This window comes from Spodoptera frugiperda, chromosome 2, assembly GCF_023101765.2.
Source record: "Spodoptera frugiperda isolate SF20-4 chromosome 2, AGI-APGP_CSIRO_Sfru_2.0, whole genome shotgun sequence".
In the NCBI taxonomy this organism is placed as follows: Eukaryota; Metazoa; Arthropoda; class Insecta; order Lepidoptera; family Noctuidae; genus Spodoptera; species Spodoptera frugiperda.
This window is the reverse complement of record NC_064213.1, coordinates 10,622,388-10,644,008: the sequence shown is the minus strand read 5'-3', so window position 1 is coordinate 10,644,008 and position 21,621 is coordinate 10,622,388. Positions and strand designations below refer to the sequence as shown.

At 43.2% G+C, this 21,621-nt stretch overlaps 2 protein-coding genes across 53 annotated transcripts in view; one reads left to right on the top strand and one right to left on the bottom strand.

Annotated features, from left to right (window-relative positions):
- The window catches only part of LOC118269488 (uncharacterized), a 23,502-nt gene extending 8,675 nt beyond the window's left edge, over nt 1-14,827 (bottom strand). Inside the window, exon 1 of one of the 3 annotated variants that reach the window (XM_035584638.2) lies at nt 14,679-14,827. In XM_035584638.2, the coding sequence (XP_035440531.2) occupies nt 14,679-14,700 (22 nt within the window). In that variant the 5' untranslated portion in view covers nt 14,701-14,827. Of the gene's footprint in view, nt 1-6,551; nt 6,575-8,449; nt 8,563-14,678 lie in introns of those variants that run through there. The other 2 variants (XM_050704486.1, XM_050704491.1) reach the window with 2 other exon arrangements.
- Nucleotides 14,764-21,621, top strand: LOC118269490 (ras-related protein M-Ras). Of its 50 annotated transcripts, none has more exons than XM_050704669.1 (10): nt 14,764-14,928; nt 15,075-15,181; nt 16,904-17,057; nt 17,143-17,296; nt 17,373-17,667; nt 17,800-18,063; nt 18,240-18,503; nt 18,714-19,816; nt 19,859-20,954; nt 21,006-21,621. In XM_050704669.1, exons 2-5 carry the CDS (start codon nt 15,143-15,145, stop codon nt 17,581-17,583), a joined length of 558 nt encoding a protein of 185 aa, XP_050560626.1. In that variant the 5' UTR covers nt 14,764-14,928; nt 15,075-15,142; the 3' UTR covers nt 17,584-17,667; nt 17,800-18,063; nt 18,240-18,503; nt 18,714-19,816; nt 19,859-20,954; nt 21,006-21,621. The 50 variants fall into 50 exon arrangements, with proteins under 50 accessions (XP_050560626.1, XP_050560459.1, XP_050560470.1 ...); XM_050704502.1 differs by adding an exon at nt 17,712-17,755 and having other exon boundaries at nt 18,714-20,954; XM_050704513.1 differs by having other exon boundaries at nt 17,844-18,063; nt 18,714-20,954.

Genomic DNA, 21,621 nt, shown 5'->3' with positions numbered 1-21,621 from the left:
AATGCAACAACAGATGTAATTGTAGTAATCTGACCTATAACAGAAGTTCCAGTCAGCTATAGGTGAGTAGGTGTAAAGTAATAGTGAGGACGAGACTCCATCAGCTCGGAGCCGGCCGGCACACGTACTGAATACTGATTACCAAGATTCCGCTAAATATAACTTAAATGCAGTCAACATTTATTTTAGAGACGGACATTATGAGGCGATGGTCCGCCTTGTGAACTAGAATTGACTAAAATGATGAGCTACGTGAATACAGGCCAGCATTCATACAAAGTTTCTAACTTAGCAGGGGACATGTATCGCTTGCCTCTAAGACATTTTCCTCATAAGCGTGTATTGAATTTAAAGTAAATATGTACCGAATACCACATATATAATTAAGGAATCAAAGCAAACTGATGTACGAGCCGAGTGTGTAGCCGCTGTAGCAGCTACCCGCGTGTAGTGCCGCTGCCATCTCCATCTCGAGACATATCCACCTTATACCGATCAATACGATACAGTCCAAAATGGGTCGCTTCGCTTTCACGAACTCTTGTTTACGTCTAACCAGGAAATAACTCGAGGAAGGTACGCACCACGTTGACATATTAATCATTTTACTGACTGAAATGAATTCCTCAATCATTGCAGTAAACTTTAGGTTTTCGGTCTTACGTGTAGTTGTACTCAGTGTGTACTCAGTACTGAGTGTACATCGAGCCTCCCAGATTTTGGTTACCTTCACTGGAGCAAGTGTGCTCCATGCCCACGCACAATACGAGTATTTTATTTTAGGCATGTAAATCACATCAGTTAATTAATTGCGAAGAAACGAATCAGTTGTTGCCGCGTATCCTCGTGCTGTCACATGCCGCCGCCGAGTATCTCCGAGCACTTGGCGGCGGCTTGTTGACCTTCGGCCCAGTCCTCGGGGGTCAAGCGGCGCGTCACGTCGTGTGTCGGGCGCGGAGTGTCAGCTGTGAACTGCGCCTGTGTGGGCTACTCTCGCGACCTGTGCTCTCGTCTCAAGTTACACGATCCACTATCATGGAAATTGATCTCTCGAGTACTACAACGTGTGCGGAGTGCCTGTATACGTACAACATTGACATCTTCCCACCAACTTTATAGTATCCTACCGTTCCTTTTACACTGGATGATTGTTTATGGTTCAGAATGTTATATACCACACACTACCCTAACAACTAGTTGCATCCGAGTATCTGTAAGTGATACTGAGGAGAGACATACAATATTGTGAGGGCTTTGAGCGTATTTGACTAACTACCACAATATTTCATCAATATGTTATCATGAACATATGATGCTATATCGGCAGCGCCGAGGGGAGCCGGCAGACAGGTGCCGCCGGGTCCGAGGGGGCAGGGAGGGGGTGCAGGGGCGCAGGGGTAGCAAATTGGATTTGTCGCCCAATGCTTACTACATATATAACTATATATATTCCGTTGGCGAGAGATTTTCGTCAGCAATGAGCAAAATCTGAGAGAGAAGTGAAGTCTCGTTTAGCTTCCTGGTTTCGGTAAAGTCCTCCAAGGTTAGCAAATTAGAGTAAATCATTGATTGTCCTATTTTTTCCATAATATTCATATACAAACATTCTAATGTTTGTCAGTCCAGAACATCGAAGTCGATACACAACCAACTACAGTTTGAGCTTGAACTCCTTTAAACGACATACTCCATTAGTCTGACGTAAGATAAATATTATTAACATGTAACATTACACTGCAGTCAGACATCGTATAGAACATAGGTAAACAATACTGTTTACACAGCTGGAGTATTAACCTTTTGTAAGTAGGTATTTGTGGACATAAGTACGTGCCTCCGTCAAGACGATCTAAGGGAAGTGCATATAAATACACCTATCTTTTCTCGAAGCACTTCATTGTATTTCTGAACAACACAAAAGGTTCGCCCCGTATTTTAGTTAAGGTAGTAGGAGAGTTTGTAAACTGCTTCCTGCGACTAAGTTGAGTCCACGGTTTGCACGCCTACGAAATTAATAGCGGAAAAACGCTACTACGTGCTACGATGTCACGAACTATGCACTACGAGCTACGCGCTACGAGCTACGCGCTACGAACTAGGCGCTACGAGCTACGCGCTACGAACTAGGCGCTACGTTGGACGGGTGCAGTATTTTGGCCACAACTTACGTGTAAAAATTAGGGCTTTTATTTATTTTTTGTTTTTTTAGAACGCTGCCCCACATTAGGGAATTTCTCCTGTGTTGTGGGTGCATTTATTCATAACAATATGCCATTGTAGATTAAGGGCTGGACATAATGATATAGGATTGAAACTTAGCTCTGCGTGAGATTTCATTACGTTTGACACTGCGAGTTGTATTTGTCTGGTCTTGGCAACAGTTTATATGAACATTTATTTTGTGGGATAAAATATAGCAACTGTCTGCTTCAGTACGAAATAAATATTTAAGACACAAAAGAAATTACGGCTACGGTGGGTACCATTTTCCGACGTCATTATCGATCCTTTTGTCAGGCCGAGAGATCTCTCAATCCGGCTCCTTCGGGCTGTTATGTAGTTACGCCTGATTATCCCACAACTATATAATATATAGGTACCTACAACGACTTCATTATAATCCATCCTTGGTCCCTTTAATTTTACTTTTTTACTTTCGCCTACGTACTAGGTACTCTGTATGGTATATTCTCCATTAGGTACCTACTATAGAATCTCTAATAACCCGGATACACGGAGGATAAGAACGAGAACTCAACTTAGTATTTGTTTTGTTATAAAAATTATACGTTATAGCGTCATTATTCCTATATGGTAGGAGTTCATTGACCCGCACGTTAATTTGTTTGGCCAAGCGATGCGCGTGTTCTGTTCATTAAAGGAACTTGCTTTTATTATTGTAGCTCTAAGTTAGCAAGGTACGAGTATAGTGCACTACTTTATACAGACTACCTACTTATTATTGAAATACATCAACAATCACCACTGTTGCTCAATGCGGGTTGGCGATTTCAAACTTATAATTATAAGCCCAGGTTCCTTACGATGTTTTCCTTCACCGTTAGCCATTGATGTCTAAATAATCTTAGAAAGTACATATAACTCTGAAAAGTTACATTGGTACATTGCCATTGATAGGTTTCGAAACCGCATCCTCATGTATAAGAAGCGGGCGTCTTACACCTCGGAGCCACCACAAACACAAAACTGATTCATTTAATCCATTTCTACTTAACTACTGAATGAAAAAGGATTTTATTGAAGACATTGGAATCAATAGTATGTATCAGACAGTGAGCGGCGGCCAGGCCGGCCCGTGGGCGGCGCACAATGAGTGCCCACAATGGCAGCCGGTGACGGGCCTCCACAATGCGGCAGACGAGCTGCTGCTGCCGGCATTGTGCCGCTGATTACAATCTGTACCTAATCACTATAATACGTGATGTACAGCTGCGGCGGAAGGGCCTGCGTCGCCTGTATTAGTATCTACTAGAATTATATATTATTGTAACTTGTATTATAAATGTATTGTATGCGATGTGGATCTAATTATTTAGGCGACTTACGGCCGTACTAAGGGTCACTTAATGGTTACTTAATCCAGTCCTTAATTATGGTTTACGGAACAAAATCGTTACTAAGTAAATGTCTCTGAGTACGGCAGTAAGGTCTGCGATATATCCAGTCTCATAACGGAAAGTAAATAATTTAGTAATTATATTAATTTGTTTCGTCTGTTCTACGATAGAGGGAGCAGTTTCTACGCCGTGCTGTATATCATCAATACTGAACACCGTTCTTACCAACAATAGGTTATCTAGTACTAATTAACTGATTGTAGAGCGCAGACGGCACTCATTCCATGTGACATGCTGACATTCAGTCGAATCTGGTTTAGGATATAATGTAACAACACCGTCAGCCTAGTTGGGAAGACGCCAAGAGAAATAGCTTTACAAAGTAGTAGTAAGTATTTTATCTCTGTTCTATGCAAGATTAATGAACTCTTTGTTTCGATACTCGGACACAAAGTAACTATTCTCGAAGTCTATTAAGTAGGTAAGCAGTCTGTCAGAATACATCCTATGTAAGTATTAAGACGAGAACTAGTCGAATTTGTGGTATTAAATAATATTAGGTATGATGTAGGTAGCATTACACAAGTAGGTACAAGTTCATCTGGCTATAGTCCGAGGGGTAAGTTGGCATTCAGCGCCAGTGGAGCGCACGCTCTGATAACGAGTTAAGTCGTCGCGTCATTGCTCACTGCCCGACATCCGACCGGCACGATCGGCACGATCGACACGGTCGACACGATCGACACGACTGACCAAGCGACTGCTTGAGGACGTCTACATTCTCAAGGAATTATTTATCATGACAGTTATTGCATTGTCCAGCAGCGAACAGAAAGGTGCTGGTGACGTTAGTGACAAGGTAGGTGGATAGTGGTGGTACATATATGAAACTGAAACAATATCTTTAGAAGGAACCAAGTGAGTTCTTAGATGACGAGGTTTCACGCGAATGATTAGCATTCCACGGAGACGATATCGATTATCGTTTAACGTCTCTTGTATACTGTCTGCTGTCTAGCCGCCACAGAGACAACACAAACACGACTCCATTCATGCTAATGATCGTCTGATGGAATGAGGAGAATATGCTCAACCTATGGTTAAAATACTCAGATAACTATTTAAAAGATTCCTCCATTTTCTTGCAAAACGTTCCCAAACGTTACAATACGGCTCACACTATCACAAATAAGTAAATCTCACGTCGAGTTTAAGTTTCTAAGCCTCTATCCAATCTCTACACTATTGTATAATTACTTTGTTAGTATTCCGTTTCGTATTTGTCACTGTGTGGTGATGTAATGGCGGGATGTAACAATAAATTCCTCCATAATCAATTACTTTTTGTGCAAATACAAAGAACAAGATTCAAGGATGGCATTCACATTCGAATTGCAATGTTGTGAGAATATATAACCGACTTAATCAAGTGTTTAGTGGCCCCGGTCGGCTGTGGAACTGACTGGATGTGTCCTTGGGGCGGCGGCAATGTGTCGTCACAGTTTACGAGGCAGGCAGCCCTCGTCACATGAGCCTGTGAGACACCAGCGATCAAGAGAATATGTTCTTACACACAGTAATAGTCTAGATGTGGTAGTTATCATGAAATTCATCCTTTAGAGGTTTGTGCTCCTTCTTCTTCATAAACGAATCACGAACGCCCATGAACACTTGAAACACCAGAGGCGTTACAAGTGTGTTGCCGGCATTTTGGTGGTTAGGAATTTAAGGGTTGTTGGGGAATCGGGGATTGGGCCTCCGGTAACCTCATTCACACAACGAAACACAACGCAAGCGTTGTTTCACGTCGGTTTTCGGTGAGGCCGTGGTAACACTCCGGTCGAGCCGGCACACTTAAAAACTATTTCACAGTTTCTCGTCTTTAGAATATATTTTGCGTTCAATAATTATTGATGACTGCTTCGGTTTAGTGGCCCAGGCTTGATACAAGAGTCTGCCACAAGCCCCTGGTGAAGTGGTGGCCACTTGTAAGACACGTAATTTCTGCGAGCGAGCGTTCGGCGGAGCGTCAAGGTTAAGGTTATGATCAGAATGTAGAAGTAGGTAGGTACTGATTCAGATTAAATTCAAAATACATATATTTTGTAAATGTAATTCTAGAAGGATATTTTTTTCGGAGTTTCCTGTTAAAATTAACCCTATTTATTATACGATTATTATTTAAATCAGTCATTATTTACCTACTTACTAGTACATTAGCTAAACACACTTGAATGTTTATGTTCTTTCATTAAACCACAAAATTCAACCCTTTTCTATCCAACCAAGGTTCATGCTCTATGACCGCTAAATCTAGACATTTATGCAATGAAATATAAACTTTATTGCATTCAATATAAGGTCTGTTTGATGTAAACACTCGTATTGCGACTCCCTTGGAAAGTGTGGAAATAAGTTTTGTAGGAATAAGTGCCGTGTGGGGGTGGTTTTAAAGTTATTTACCGCGTGGCGGGCAGGCGGGTGAACGACCGGCACCCCCGTTATGCAATGTCCGTCTGTCTGTCACGTCGCTATGTTGTGCCAATAGCCTGGCCCGCCCGAATATGGAATAACTACTGACGGAAGGCCCGTTATTCATCAATTGCAACCAATCCTGATTGAAAGGAGTCGAAATTATTGTCACAATCGCAGTCAGAATTCCTCGGAACACCAGGTTGAGGAATCATGCAAAGAGCGTGCTTAGTGTTTAGTATGTAGCATGACGACGAGTTGGGTGTCGTGGTAGACCGAAGGTTTAAGACGCTTCTCATGCATAAGGGTGCGGGTTCGAAATCTAGGTACCAACAGCAAGTACCAATATGAGCTTTACCGAGTTATTTGTACTTTCTAAGATTATTTAGACACCACTGACAAACGGTGAAGGAAAACATCTTGAAGAAAGCTGGATTTATAATTATAAGTTTGAAATCGCCAACCCGACCATCGAGCAAGCGTGGTGATTAATGCTCAAACCTTCTTGTGAGAAGAGGCCTTTGGTCAGCAGTGGCTGCTTTTAGGCTGTAGATGAAATGATGACAGATATTTAACTGTACGGTTAGAATATAAGAACAGAGAATAAAAAGTAGGTATGTATACAGAACTGATCGAATGAGCAGTGGAACATTGAGCACACTGCCCCCACTGCCCCCACTGCCCCTCCGGCAGACAAACATTAATGTCTAGCCTCAATGTGCTTCTGTGTGGATATTATCTGGCGACTGACACGGACTTATCTCGCACTTCGTAATATTTGTTTTTAAATAGTTCGTGCGTAGGTACTGCAGCTGTGGCTCTGGTCTGGGGGTCACTTTGTTATCACATGTGAACACGCAGTTCAAAGACATTTTAGGCAATTTAGTAAGGAGACAAGAAGAACAACATTGTCACCCAGATCACCCAGAGACAATCCATTCAAGATCCAAGAGTACCAGCAGGATGGTCATCATACATGGATGACAGGCGAGATGATTCACTGGTGCGTTACATTTTGGAAATACGCCTGAATCCGTAGTATAATTCCAGAGTAGTAACTACATGAGTCAGACTTGTTACTTACATATTAACTTGTTTCCCATCGCACAAAACTAGATGATCACGAATGAGGATAGGAGGATGTATTAACAAAATAGACGTCCAATGGAAACCGATTACTTCTTTGAATAATACGTAGCTACAAATGCATGAGTATTCATGTTTATGTTATTGAATAGAACCTTTTTTTAAATTAACGAAATACAGCGTGGGAGTTAGGAGTGACGAGCGTGAACTCTGACTTTATGCTCAGTATGTTGGTGTCGGTGGAATTAGTGCCAAACTATAGCCGACTAGACCCAGCCGTGGGGCGAAGACATGGTCCAATACATTTCTCACTACTAGAGCTGATCACTACTAGAGGGGCTCTTTGATAAACCTGAACCTTCTAAACTGCGATCTTCAACCCAAGTGTCAAGCGTGATAATTATATGTAGTATGTATGTAGACGCCTACAGTCCACAAGTGGACTATCACTGTTGATGTGTGTGTGTGTGTGTGTTTCCCAGCACAGTAAAGTTATCTTGGCTGGTTAACTGTTTTACTGCCAGCGTCGTAGGTGTAATATTCCTGACGATCGGCTTTACAGGTCACTGAACAATCCGGAGCGAAGACTTTGATACTAAAATACATCGCAACGCATATTTCGTTTCCACTGGAATAGGCTGTATATCTTTATGTTTAGTAGAATGGCACACACTAATAGACACATAGCGTAATCTTCATGACATATTGGGAATATTAGATGATACTGAATTATTTAACACCGACGTTACATTATTGCATTCTCGCCGGTCCCACGCTGGGCGCCAATAAATCTATTCGTTATAATGAATCGGAAACGTTAGGATTTTAATTAAAAAAGTAAGAGAACAATGTGGGGTCAATGATATCAGTGCTTGGTAGCAAACCGGGTCACAAGGCCATTGTTAAACAAGCAAAGTATACGCGGCCTTAACATGACGACGATTTCTTTCATGGGATTCTATTATACGCGATCCTTTGTATCATTCACATTTAGGAAATTGCAAGGTTCGCTTGTACATTTACAGAACAATTATTGAAATGTACTCATTGAGGAAGTCCGGTGGGCCTCCAATAGGGAATGTGTAGCTCTCACACATGATACGTCAGGAACAAGCCACAAACATTACACAAAAACACTTGAAGCTAATTCAGTACACAAACACAATCACAAGTATGATTTATACCTGTCGATACAATTTACAAACAAAGATGAATAGACCCCCAATTCGCACCCTATATAGACAAGCTCCCTTCTTTTATTCCAATTAGAGTACAGATGTACGAAACCGCGGCACGCGTCAGCCCTTACTCACCGGTGGCTCGACATCACCAGGGTATCATCCGAAACAAAACAGTAAACACTGCACGAGCGGCGACACCGCAGCACACACGCGCGTCCTCCGCCGGGGTGCGCGACGCACTGACGACTTTAGCGAGGGTTGCAAGCTTCTGTTTCACTTTACCCGACGCGGAAATCTCGCGGCGGTACTTCCGGTTTACGCCACGGGTTTAGTTCTTTATGTAATAATTATCATAATTGATCGTTAGCGTATACGTGTATTAGTTACTTAAACTAATAAATTTGGTCTCTGTAAGACATAAGGTGTTGAAAAGATTATCTTGATAAAAGAGAAGGAAATGGCTGTCCCAATTTTAAGGGTAACTTTCCACCTTGCAACCCCATCGCGTGAAGGGGTACGAGGGTGCGTTCAGCAGACCGGACACCGGACAGAGAAGCTTAATTGTCGCCCAGCGGCGTGATGCCTGGCGACAGGCAGCGTCGTTACGTTTATTGTGACGACGCGTCATTGACACGACGTCAGTGTTTCGAATACTTATGAGTAATTCAGCAATGGTGTGCAAAGGTCGATTACAAAACACAGAATATAAACAATAATTTTCATGAATTGAATATATCTAAAACACAACTTTTATTTAGAATCACATAAAAAGGGTGAAAACGTAGAAAAAGGGTTTTCCAGAAAAAAATTACACATCTCATTAATTAGATCTATTAGGTACGGTATATAATAATTAAGCACTGTTAGCGCTAGTTAACTAGATCTATGTAGCTGCACTTATTTCAGTCCATTAATGCTGACTGTATGCAAGCAGATGTTGACTGTTTGTTTCCAGCGTCGCGACGGCAGCTGCAGTTGTGGCAAGAAGTAGTTCTCCCTAGCACACCTAGGTACGTCGGTACCCGGTAGTCGTACCGGGTGTTGGGAGAACATTGCGAAATGAGACGGTTATGACATTCATTAAGGATCAACCATGATATTATGAGGTAACCGGAGGCGGGTCGTTGAAACAATATCCTGCCGTGTACCTCGATGCCTGTGTGTAACTACCTTTTCCGTAAATCCTGCGCAATTCCTTTATGTGGCTCATGTATTGTCAGATTGTGCGAATTACCCGAAAGGGTTGACTCTCTAATTCTAGTACAAGATCGTAAACTGAGCAAATAACCGCGGCATTGTACTTGCGGTATGTTACGCAACCGTGCCAAGGCCGGCTGGGACGTTGAACTTCTATCCGGGACAAACAGCTCAAACACATTGCTTTTTCTTAAAATACTTTAGTTTTAAAGAAAAATACGGATACAAATATAATTGAATTTATTCAATAACTGTACATATCTAATCTATACTGTGTACTAGTTTGCTTTCCTAAGTATTATTATTTTGACTTTGTAAGAGGTCAATAAAACAATAGAACTATAAAATTTTACGTTATTACAATATAACGGCTCTTCTATACATTCTCTAGATCTTTGCTTGAGTTTTATACTAATGAAAGCGTAGCATAGTTATTTGTTCTAAACTCATAACAATCCCGTAATTACAAGGTTTCACATTTCATATTTACGGAAAAGGTTTTTGAACGCGTGCGGATTCTGGATCAATATGGCGGGTGGCGGGAACGCGAGGAAAGCGCGGGAAGCCTGTAGCGCGCCATTTTGTCGTTACCATGGCAACCAGACGGAGCCTAGAGATAGGGTTCAGACTATATTGAGTTGTTATTAACGACTGCCGCGACATTTTAGCTTTGTGGTTATCTTTCTAGTAATGTCGGTACCTACCGATCGATACATTGAAAATTATAGCATTGCGATCAACTTAACAAGTAGGTAAATCAGTTACACAATATTATGAACAGATAGGCAAGTGCTTAGCGTTGATCTTGGCTTCGTCTACAATATCGCACGAGACGAGTTGTAACAAGTGGCAGTAAAAGTAGGAAGGCCACAGACAAAGTATTTTAGGGATCAGCGTATACATACTTTTAGTACACATTGGTCTTCGGTCAGTCTGCCGGACTCGGGTGTACATACATATTACTTGTTTCTGGTTGTGTAAATAGCCAGTCGACTCATCGACTGCAAAGTTTCAGTAGTCTGTAGTGAGCACCTTGACAATATACTTGGTGGCAGAGTCAAAGTCACAGTAAATTGGACCCTGTTAAGCAGAAAATATCCAGCCAACATTTTGTTACTTTTGAGTAAATTAAGTTTAAAGTTAGGCAGATAATAAAAAAATCGCAATTGTAAACTAACTGTAGGTACCTTAGGTAATTTTAACCTAATTTACTCAAAAATAATACAATGTTGGCTGCATATTCTCTGCTTATTGTCAGAGAAAGTACTAAGTATCTATTATATGGGTACACGGTGAGAGTAAACACCTGCGGGCCCCATATAACACGAGGTAACTAGCGCAGGGAGCTGCAGTCTTGGGGGAATCTTAATAAGAGGGTACTTACCAATTTATTTATGTCCCTTATAACAAATTGGGGGACGTGGCTTTTGATTTCTGTAAGTGATTGACAGACATTATTTAGTTGTGTGCTATCTGCTTGCCCCACGACGAAGTCTAGCGCGGCGCCGCCTGCGGAGTAAACCTAATAATGCCGATGTTTGCACCTCTTTTTATAGTTATCGCTGACAAAGTCTTAATGTCTTGATCATTGTTATAACGGTCGGACGAATGTAACAAACTGAATGTTTGTGAGTCGTGGCCTACTTACACACAAAGGCTGGAGAGCCTTACAGCCCAGTGAATCGACCCGAGGCGAGCAAATAGAGAGATGTCACGCGAACTGCAGGCGCCTGCTGTAACACGCTCGCGAGTCGCGACCGTTTAGTGGCATGTGTAGGAACAGTATCGTACACCTACTGTAGCGGGGCAGCAGGATCGCCTCCCACTGGGAACTGATGAGCTATGGCTATATTGGGCTACAATGAATAAGTATTTGAAGGTGTATTTGTTATAAATACCTAGATGTTTTCCAACAGAGAAAGAGAGACCAGTTTGCAGAAAAATTACTTTCAAGCCTGCCAAGTAACAATAGATTAGTGACATGTACTCGTAGTTCCTTAGCTTGGTGTCTCAGGTTAATAAACTTTGACCTACTTCATTGAAAATAATAAACTGCAGCAGCGGACCGTGCTCGTGTGTTCTAGCGCAAAATAAATATTAATCTGGGACTTCCGTACATGGCTGGCCCCGAGCGTGGGGCCACAGGGAACTAAGTGGGTCACGCAGGAGCCCCAGCCGACCGCCGACCCATCAGGTGGGGCGCTACATGCGAACCCATCGCATGTACCGCCCCATGCTTCAGAATTGAGTCCTTTTATGAGTCCGTGTAAAGCTGACTCATTAAAATGCATGACGGGCGCGGAAAGTATTTCATTTTACGTTGAATGCCTGACAGACGCATTTAGAAGCTGATTTGATTCGCCAACGTATACATATTAACGTTATTGTGTCAAAATTGGATTTGAAACGTTTTATAAAAACTTAATCATTATTTTGCGACTAACTATTTATATTTTTTAACTTCATCATGAGTCATATTACCAATCACCGGTTTGCACAACGTAAAGAGCTCCCGTGCTGTGGCCTCAGCTATCTGAATATCTAGGTATACTAGGTATGTTGCCATGGGACGGGAGTAGGAAATTGCACGGCTGAACAGTTGATTACATTCCAGACTCGACGCTCCAGTAATCCAATAGCTCCGATAGTTACCTTTGATGTAGTGCACTGGATCATCAGGCGGCTGACACGGCGGCGCTCGTTACAATCGTTACGCCCTTTTTGTTACTCGTCGATCAACACAGTCACACGGCCATAGTATTGTAATGCGAAAGTTCGCCACCAGACTGCCAGTGTTGTGGTTGTGGATCTGTGACCGACACCAAGCGCCAGTGGCTACTTTCATCATAATCTGGTTTGCAAGTCCAATATTCCCAATAAGAGTGAAACGTCGCGAAGTATAAAAAATCACTCGCATTCTTAATTTCGGATATCTACTATAATAATATGTTTGTGTTGCTAGCTTTCTTTGTTAGTCCGGTTGTTCGGAGACCAGGAATACATCGAACAGTTCAAATCGGTTATTGAGACGTCTTTTACTACATTGAAACTCCGTCCTGGAAGGTAACTGACGCTGAAACAAGTACTGTGTGTAATATAAGCACATCTGTACCTCTGTTCGTAACTAGCAGCATTACATTCGAACTGATTTTGATTTCATTTTTGTTCGAAATGTGTCTTTGTGGTTCTTTCCGACCGTTTGGACATCATCTGAACTTTTCTAGCTGATAAAAGATATAGGGTACCGTACTCATTTTTCGCGGTAATCACTAGACCAGTCGATCCAGCAAAGAACTAGATCGACTGGTGCTGCTATGTAGCTAAGTGGTCGCTGTCGAGTGACTAAGGGAAGTAACGTCTACCTGGCGCGTACATTTTTCAACAAAAATAATAGCTCGATAAAGCGTAACGGATGACGCCGGGATAAAATAATGCGAGAAGGTAAAACCCGCGCACGATACAGGGGTGGCAAACATTTTTTAAGAGACAAATCATTAATTTATACTTTACGCAACAAAAACAAACAACATCCCATCTTAGACTCGATCGAACCTACCAAAATATGGGTGGTTTTAATTAATACGGAATAATTTATTAATTTACACTAACAACTTAACACAAGAACTCGTTAGGTGTAAAGAATGCCTAGCTATTTAATTGGCGATTATTTAAATAAAACTACCAGTTAACTAAGTACTAACAACAATTGTTAGACGTTGTGGGACGTCCCTGTGGCAGGGTTGTGCTACATGAATTTATTTATAGCGTGGGTGTATGTGTTCCCGAATTCTTGAGGTGTGCGTGGCGCTGCATAAGTAGACCTGATTTATGACTATCGGGGTTGGGGTCTACGGCCCGAGCCTCACTGCGATATTGTTTTACTTTTGACAGGTCTCCGAATATTACCATAATGAGACGACAATTCCTGTCTTGTTGGGGTAAATGATTTGTCGCCAGCTTTGTTTTAAATACAATTTATACGACCTGTAAATTTTGCATGACGTTTGGCCACTGTTTTGCCTAGTGGTTAGCGATGATGTGGTGTGATGTGTGGCCAACGATGGGCTACGCTTGCCCATATGCAACTTATCCACTCAGAACTTGAAGACACCGCGGTCATGCCCTACATTGTTACAGAAAACACAGACTCTGGCAAGGAGTTCTCTTTACGGTTTCTTATAGAATACCTTGATACATCAGTAATGCCGATTAATCGGTCACTTCTCACTTTTGGGTAGTAGGTAACCGGCTGCTATGCAACGTGTAGCAAGTTCGATTCCCGCACGGGGCAACTCTTTGTGTGATCCACAAATGTTGTTTCGGGTCTCGGTGTCATGGGTATGTGAACTTATATGTTTGTAAACGCACCCACGACACAGGAGAAAATCCTAGTGCGGGGCAACGTTTAAAAAAACCTAAAAAAGCAAAAATGAACCCGCAAAAAATAAATTGAAAGTAATTTTGTGTGATGTTCATTTAAAATATTACCATAAAATCATGGCTCGTCACCTCGTTCAAAAAGTTCATCTGACCTATTTCATGTAGAGCCTGACTCTACAAGCTCTTTTGTTTAAATATTATAAACACAAACTATTTCGTTTCGTTTACAATACGAAACAAATAAAGTCCCCGCCACGAACGATGAAACAGTCTTGCGATTTTTCATGATAGGGGTAAGTTCGCTTACGTATTGTATTTTTCTTCATTACTGTATGATTATTTAGTTTTAATCATATGTGACTTAGGAGTAATCGTTGGTAATCATTTAATTAGAAAATAAATAATTATGTGTTATAATGTAACTAGGTACATGTAACCAAACCCTACCATGAAAAAAATTGCAATGGTTCGTGCCGGGTATTAGTGGTATCACTACAAAGAATGCATGTGCATGAGTTGTCACTATCCAAATACTAATAATTCTTATACTGTATAAAAATAAAATAAAAAATTGTTTCACGAGAATGTAGAGTTGAACGAATCTTAATTTTCAGAATGTTGGCTAACAGAATATTTGACATTAGCTAGTTCGTTCAATAACAGTAGGCTGTTTGTGTCTGTGTAATACAACAATACAAACTAATGTTTAATAATGTTTATTTCTTTGTTAATTAAATGTTTCGCTCTTTATAAATTTAAATGAGTCAGAATAAAACTAACTTACCTGATGCTTGGTTTTCAATCATTATCGATTGTTTCTCAGTGTAGGTCGACTCAACGTTATTAATCTGTCACATCACTTTAAACGTCACATACCGTACGCGATTTTCGTTACACTTTAGTTAATACAGTTAATTTATTTACCGAAGAAATTAAGTGGTTATTTCATGTTTACATTAAGTTCTATTGTTTACCTAACGGAAAACATTCCGTCCAGTATCTGATAACTACACCGACAATGATAAAACAATGAGGTAAGTAATTTTACTTGTTTATCGACCATCAGCTGTCTGCAAGTCGGTTGACGGGCGTGGGATGACTAAATGCCACCAGCCACTGCCAACATGCAAATAATGTTTCATGCAAACACTGTTGATGGGCTCCGCTGGTAATTCCGCAGATAATATTCCATGTGCGTGGATCCCGCGGTCATAAGAAGGTGGCGGGGCGCAGCGGTGCAGGGACAACATGACGCGCCCGGGACCTCCTAATGAGAACCTGCCTACGGTGAGTCGGAATATTAGCAACACTATTATCATAATAAATACATTTTTATTGTTTTACTTCATAATAATAACATAGCTGAGCTAAAAAAAATAGAACTTATTTTTTTATGTATCCATTGGTAGAATTATAAAAAAAAAAATGCTCAAGTTTATTTAAAACAACAAAATTAAATAATACTCTGCAAGGGCATATTTTTGTCACAAGTTGTAAGTAAGATGAGACTTGATGAGATTCTTAAAATAGATTTTCAGTGGTTTCCTTAAAGGAAACTAGTTCCATATTTATGTTGCACCTACACTTGTACGGAAGGTGGTGTCGTCCTGATTATGGTTCAAGTAGGGAAGTGGACAGTGGAGTAACTATGTAACTGTCAGCTCTACATTTATTACTTGCCTGTACCACAGGTACTGCCTGTAATCACTACTATCTTCGTTATCATTTTAGGCAGATAAGCCTCACTTATCTCATGAATCTCAACAGTGCATATTGATTGTAAACAACTAGTTGATCTGTAGTACCTATAAATCAATATTGGAGTCAACTACCCACCAAGTGCTACTTATACTATTGTTCATGACTTTTGTGTTCCAGTTTTTAGTAAAGCACTAACTTCTATTCATTCTACAAGTGTAGTCATGTTTAATAACTTGTCACATTCATTTACATTACAATTTGGTTGCGAGTTACTACTATGGTAGAGTACAACGAGCAGTCAGTGGCCACTTGTCCAGGCCAGTACTATTGTATTAACAATAATATAAAGTTTATGCATTTTTTATTGCAAGTCTAGTTAGATGGTTAATGGACTTACACTACTGACCACTAGCTACATGGAGGCCCACTTCTATGTGCCCAGTATACCTTTCAATAATAATGATGATAAGATAGTGTATGCTAGAGATTGTAGTTTTTGTACAGGAGTACTTGTTTATATTATGTACAGTGAACATATACTTTATAGTATTAGATTGTTGTGCTCTGTCTGCTAGTCAGGAAATATATTTTTAAATGTTTGTGTGAGTGGTGTGGGTGGAATGTGTGTTTTATAAGTTTGTACTATTATGTAAAAGAATGCTCTCAACCTGATATTCAATATGTTTATGTATTTATGTTAACGCAGCAGATGTAAAATATATTATTAACTAATGTCATCTTCAGTAAAGTTTACTCACCATCAAATTCAATATTAGCCAACTGAGATCAATTGAGTGTTGACACCTCAGTGTGGAGTTAACAGTGTAATGTTGTGTAGTTAAGTTTCATGTGACTTTGTTTGCAGTGCGGCCGCTAGATGCATATCAAGTATGTCGTTGTTCAAAAACAGTGACAGTGTTAGTGTATTGCTTTACATTTATATTATACTCTACCTGTAGCCCGAGTTTTTGGTTCATTCTCTTTCTATCTCTTCATTCATTATTTGATTTTACTCAAACAGCCTTGTCATCCCCGGTTATTAGTTATGTAGTCATAAAGGTCTTTATCCCAAATGCTTTGTGTAATAAACTGGAATATTATAATGTCATGCAAATGAGAAGTGTCAAAATAAGTCCAACTATCAATAATTTGCTTCCTGTTTGCCTCCCTGTCACTAGGTATAATGTTCAGTACTAACAACCTCTCTCCTCTACTTTTACACTGCTGTTCACCCAACTATCCTTGTTGACCCCGGCCAGCATATTATTTAGTTAGTATTATAATCAATGTAATGTTCGCCATTTCCAGATCAAACTGGTGGTGGTGGGAGATGGCGGCGTGGGGAAGAGCGCGATCACTATCCAGTTCTTCCAGAAGCTGTTCGTGACGGATTACGACCCCACCATCGAGGACTCGTACATTCAGCACACCGAGGTGGACGGCCAGTGGTGCATCCTCGATGGTGAGAGCTACGCGCTTGGTGACACGGAGCTCTAGCGTTGTAGGACGGCTAGTATTGTTATTGCACCATTCTATATCGCCCCCAGTACTGGACACGGCGGGGCAGGAGGAGTTCAGCGCCATGCGGGAGCAGTACATGCGCAAGGGGGACGGCTTCCTGCTCGTGTACTCCGTCACCGACAAGCAGAGCTACGAGAACATCCGCCACTTCCACACACAGATACTGCGGGTCAAGGACAGGTGAGGCCGTGCAGCGAGGGGAGGGGGGGACTCGGAGGCTGGCAGTGATTTGTAGCGTGACACGTGACGTGTGCAGGGACACGTACCCCATGCTGCTGGCCGCCAACAAGGTGGACCTGGTGCACGTGCGCGCCGTCAGCGAGGAGGCCGGCCGCGAGCTGGCGCGGCAGCTGGGCGCGCCCTACATCGAGACCAGTGCCAAGGAACCGCCGCTCAACATCGACGCCGCCTTCCACGAGGTGAGTGTTCCACTGCCTGTGCTCCCTCCCCTGCCTCCCACGAGGTGAGTGTTCCACTGCCTGTGCTCCCTCCCCTGCCTCCCACGAGGTGAGTGTTCCACTGCCTGTGCTCCCTCCCCTGCCTCCCACGAGGTGAGTGTTCCACTGCCTGTGCTCCCTCCCCTGCCTTCCACGAGGTGAGTGTTCCACTGCCTGTGCTCCCTCCCCTGCCTCCCACGAGGTGAGTGTTCCACTGCCTGTGCTCCCTCCCCTGCCTTCCACGAGGTGAGTGTTCCACTGCCTGTGCTCCCTCCCCTGCCTCCCACGAGGTGAGTGTTCCACTGCCTGTGCTCCCTCCCCTGCCTCCCACGAGGTGAGTGTTCCACTGCCTGTGCTCCCTCCCCTGCCTCCCACGAGGTGAGTGTTCCACTGCCTGTGCTCCCTCCCCTGCCTCCCACGAGGTGAGTGTTCCACTGCCTGTGCTCCCTCCCCTGCCTCCCACGAGGTGAGTGTTCCACTGCCTGTGCTCCCTCCCCTGCCTCCCACGAGGTGAGTGTTCCACTGCCTGTGCTCCCTCCCCTGCCTTCCACGAGGTGAGTGTTCCACTGCCTGTGCTCCCTCCCCTGCCTCCGCGAGGTGAGTGTTCCACTGCCTGTGCTCCCTCCCCTGCCTTCCGCGAGGTGAGTGTTCCACTGCCTGTGCTCCCTCCCCCTGCCTCCCACGAGGTGAGTGTTCCACTGCCTGTGCTCCCTCCCCTGCCTCCCACGAGGTGAGTGTTCCACTGCCTGTGCTCCCTCCCCTGCCTCCCACGAGGTGAGTGTTCCACTGCCTGTGCTCCCTCCCCTGCCTCCCACGAGGTGAGTGTTCCACTGCCTGTGCTCCCTCCCCTGCCTCCCACGAGGTGAGTGTTCCACTGCCTGTGCTCCCTCCCCTGCCTCCCACGAGGTGAGTGTTCCACTGCCTGTGCTCCCTCCCCTGCCTTCCACGAGGTGAGTGTTCCACTGCCTGTGCTCCCTCCCCTGCCTTCCACGAGGTGAGTGTTCCACTGCCTGTGCTCCCTCCCCTGCCTTCCACGAGGTGAGTGTTCCACTGCCTGTGCTCCCTCCCCTGCCTTCCACGAGGTGAGTGTTCCACTGCCTGTGCTCCCTCCCCTGCCTTCCACGAGGTGAGTGTTCCACGTGTGGTACTTGACGTTCCAGTTGGTGCGCATCATCCGCAACCACCCGCAGCAGGAGGCCAAGCCGCGCGGCCGCCGCAAGCTGCGCTGTACTCTGCTGTGAGACACACACACACACACAGCGCCGCTCCGCGACACGTCTACACTAGTACTGCTTGTATTGGGGACGGAGTGGTCAGCCGACACGAAGCTGTTTGTTGGTAACCAGTAATATGTAATTGCACCGATATATTCGTGAGTAAGGCTTGTACAGTGATGTTAGACCGCATAGTACGTGTAATGCGTAGTTTAGTCATATTTTTATATTGACGGAAGAATATAAAACTATATGTCGAACACAAATCTTTTGAAATCGAAGCTTTAAAGGTTTCTACCGACTAGAGTGTACCACGCAATAGTGGAGACACGTCATAATGGAGCTTCCACTGCAGCTGCGGAACACAACATTACTCGAATGCTTTAATACGAGGATCGCCGTGTCGCCGTGTCGCGCCTGTTCGAATGCACAAACATAATGGTCGCGTGTAGGAGACGTTAAACCTAGATGTATCGTTTGTAAGATGACTTGTTTATTTCATACACCATGTACCAATGCGTAGCATTTATTGTAGCTCGGTAAGTGTCCATAGTGTAAGCAGACAGCGTGACCAATACATTGCGGATTGTTCTCGCTAGTATTATTTTGTTGATCCAAGGCCCGCGCACCCGGCGTCGGTCCTCGGCTCATGTATCGCACTTATTTTTACTTTTAATTATTTATTTGCGATACTTGGAATGAATCCCTATGCAAGGAATTTAGTCTGGGTTAGCAGACGATCCATGTGTAGGAGTGTAAGTGAGTGAGCAGTGCGCGTGTAGCGACATGTACCCGCTCGCGTGGTAGAAGGCAGTGAGGGCGGCCGCGGGCCGGGCCGTGCGCGCGGGGCTTGATGTTGGAACCAAACTCGGTACGGCGGCTCGATGGGAACACACACGTGCAGCCATATTGCATGCATCTGTATACATAGCACAATGTCTTTGTATATACCTACGTATGCTTACGTCACAGTTGACAATAACTTCCACCGCTCCCTCAGACGTGGCCCACTTAGTTCTCAATGCAGTGTTGAGTCGAGCCGCTGGTACGTAGGTATAGCACGAAACATTTGTTATACACACGCCAAAGAGATTTCATAAGTATCTAGCTTTTATTTATAAGTAAGTAAGGAGTATATTTCAATGTTTAAACATTAATTATAAGAGCGGTTGTGGAGGCGGCGCCCGCACCCCGTGTACTAGCAATCTGGGAGTAACAAGTAGCTCATATTATTATGCAACGTCACAAATACTAAACGCTCACCGGACAATAATTAATTGAGGTTTCGCACAACTCTGCTACCGACAGTGTGTACGTGTAGTAGCCAGTAGTACGGCGGCGGGCGCCCCCCCCCCCCTGTAGTCTCGTGCACCAGCTGGCTCGCGACAGCGCCAGCTGCTGGCAATAACAAGGCTGAACCATTCTCAAACAAACTATTTCAGCGTAACTTCCAAATATACAGTCGTAAGCTGTGCTCATCTGTGTGAAAACTGATGTAATAGTACATCAGTTGTCGTTTGGCACTCACTAGATGGCGCTGTTTAGTCAAACTAAACGGCTACGTTACACTTCACTAGTCCGACGAAGCAAGCCGACGCTTTACCGCGACCCCTAGTCATAAGTACATGTAGTCTATGCTAACGAAACACTGTCAAGGAATTGAACTCAGAAATAAATGAGTGTTCGAATTTTAGCATAAATATGTAAGAGTTTGTAAACATTACTTCTACTGCTGACTAACATAGTGAACGTAATATTACGTTATTTGTACTTTATTGTAGTTAGCTCGCGAGTTGGACCTCGGCACAGGAACTGTAGCTCGCACTCGCAGGCCGACTGCTGCGTGTCGAAGACAGGCAATAATGAAACTATGTTAATGAAGTAAATACTCGATGCGACGGAGTTGTCTGCGGAGCTGCTACTACGCTCTATGGTTACATAAAGTATGTTAAATATGTTGTGTTAATCTCCTCAGTAGAATGGTCTACTTAGCATTGGGCGCAGAGATGAAGTTTCGAGTAAAGTTACGTCTTTTTTACACGAAGATAAGATATTCATGAGATTCGTCGATCATCAAACAGATTCGAAACGATAACGCCCCACTCGGAATTGACCCGCGCCATGTTGCGCAGCGGCCGGTGTCCGACCGTGCGAGACCGTGCGGTCGGTGCGACTGCATCGTGTGTAGTGCATGTCCCGACTAGTTGTATGTCCCGACTAGTTGTATGTCCCGACTAGTTGCATGTCCCGACTAGTTGTATGTCCCGACTAGTTGTATGTCCCGACTAGTTGTATGTCCCGACTAGTTGTATGTCCCGACTAGTTGTATGTCCCGACTAGTTGTATGTCCCGACTAGTTGTATGTCCCGACTAGTTGTATGTCCCGACTAGTTGTATGTCCCGACTAGTTGCCGCAGCCGGCTCCGTCGCATCGTCGCTCGCCACAGACTGCACTATGGAACTGAGAACCCCTCAGGCAGCGCATTGCCAGTTTCCACTGTAACCGACGCGAAGTGCGCGTGCGCATGCCACATATATAAACATGTTATGTAGTTGTTTCTCTAGATTGCTATATTATTTCACTACTGACTTCCAATACAAAGCAAAATACTTATTTTAATATAAATACTTGAACAATATTTTTTGAACGAAACAAACATATTGTATATTGCATTATTGTTGTTATCCTTTGATCTAGTCCTTGGATTGTGTCCAGAATACGAAGATGATATAATTGAAGAAATTAAATTAGTTGTGCGCTGCCCCGTTTAGCATCGGCGTAATGATAAATGATCGTATATTGTTGTTACTATATGTTTTGTATGTTGTAACATATAATAAATGTAGGAAACTA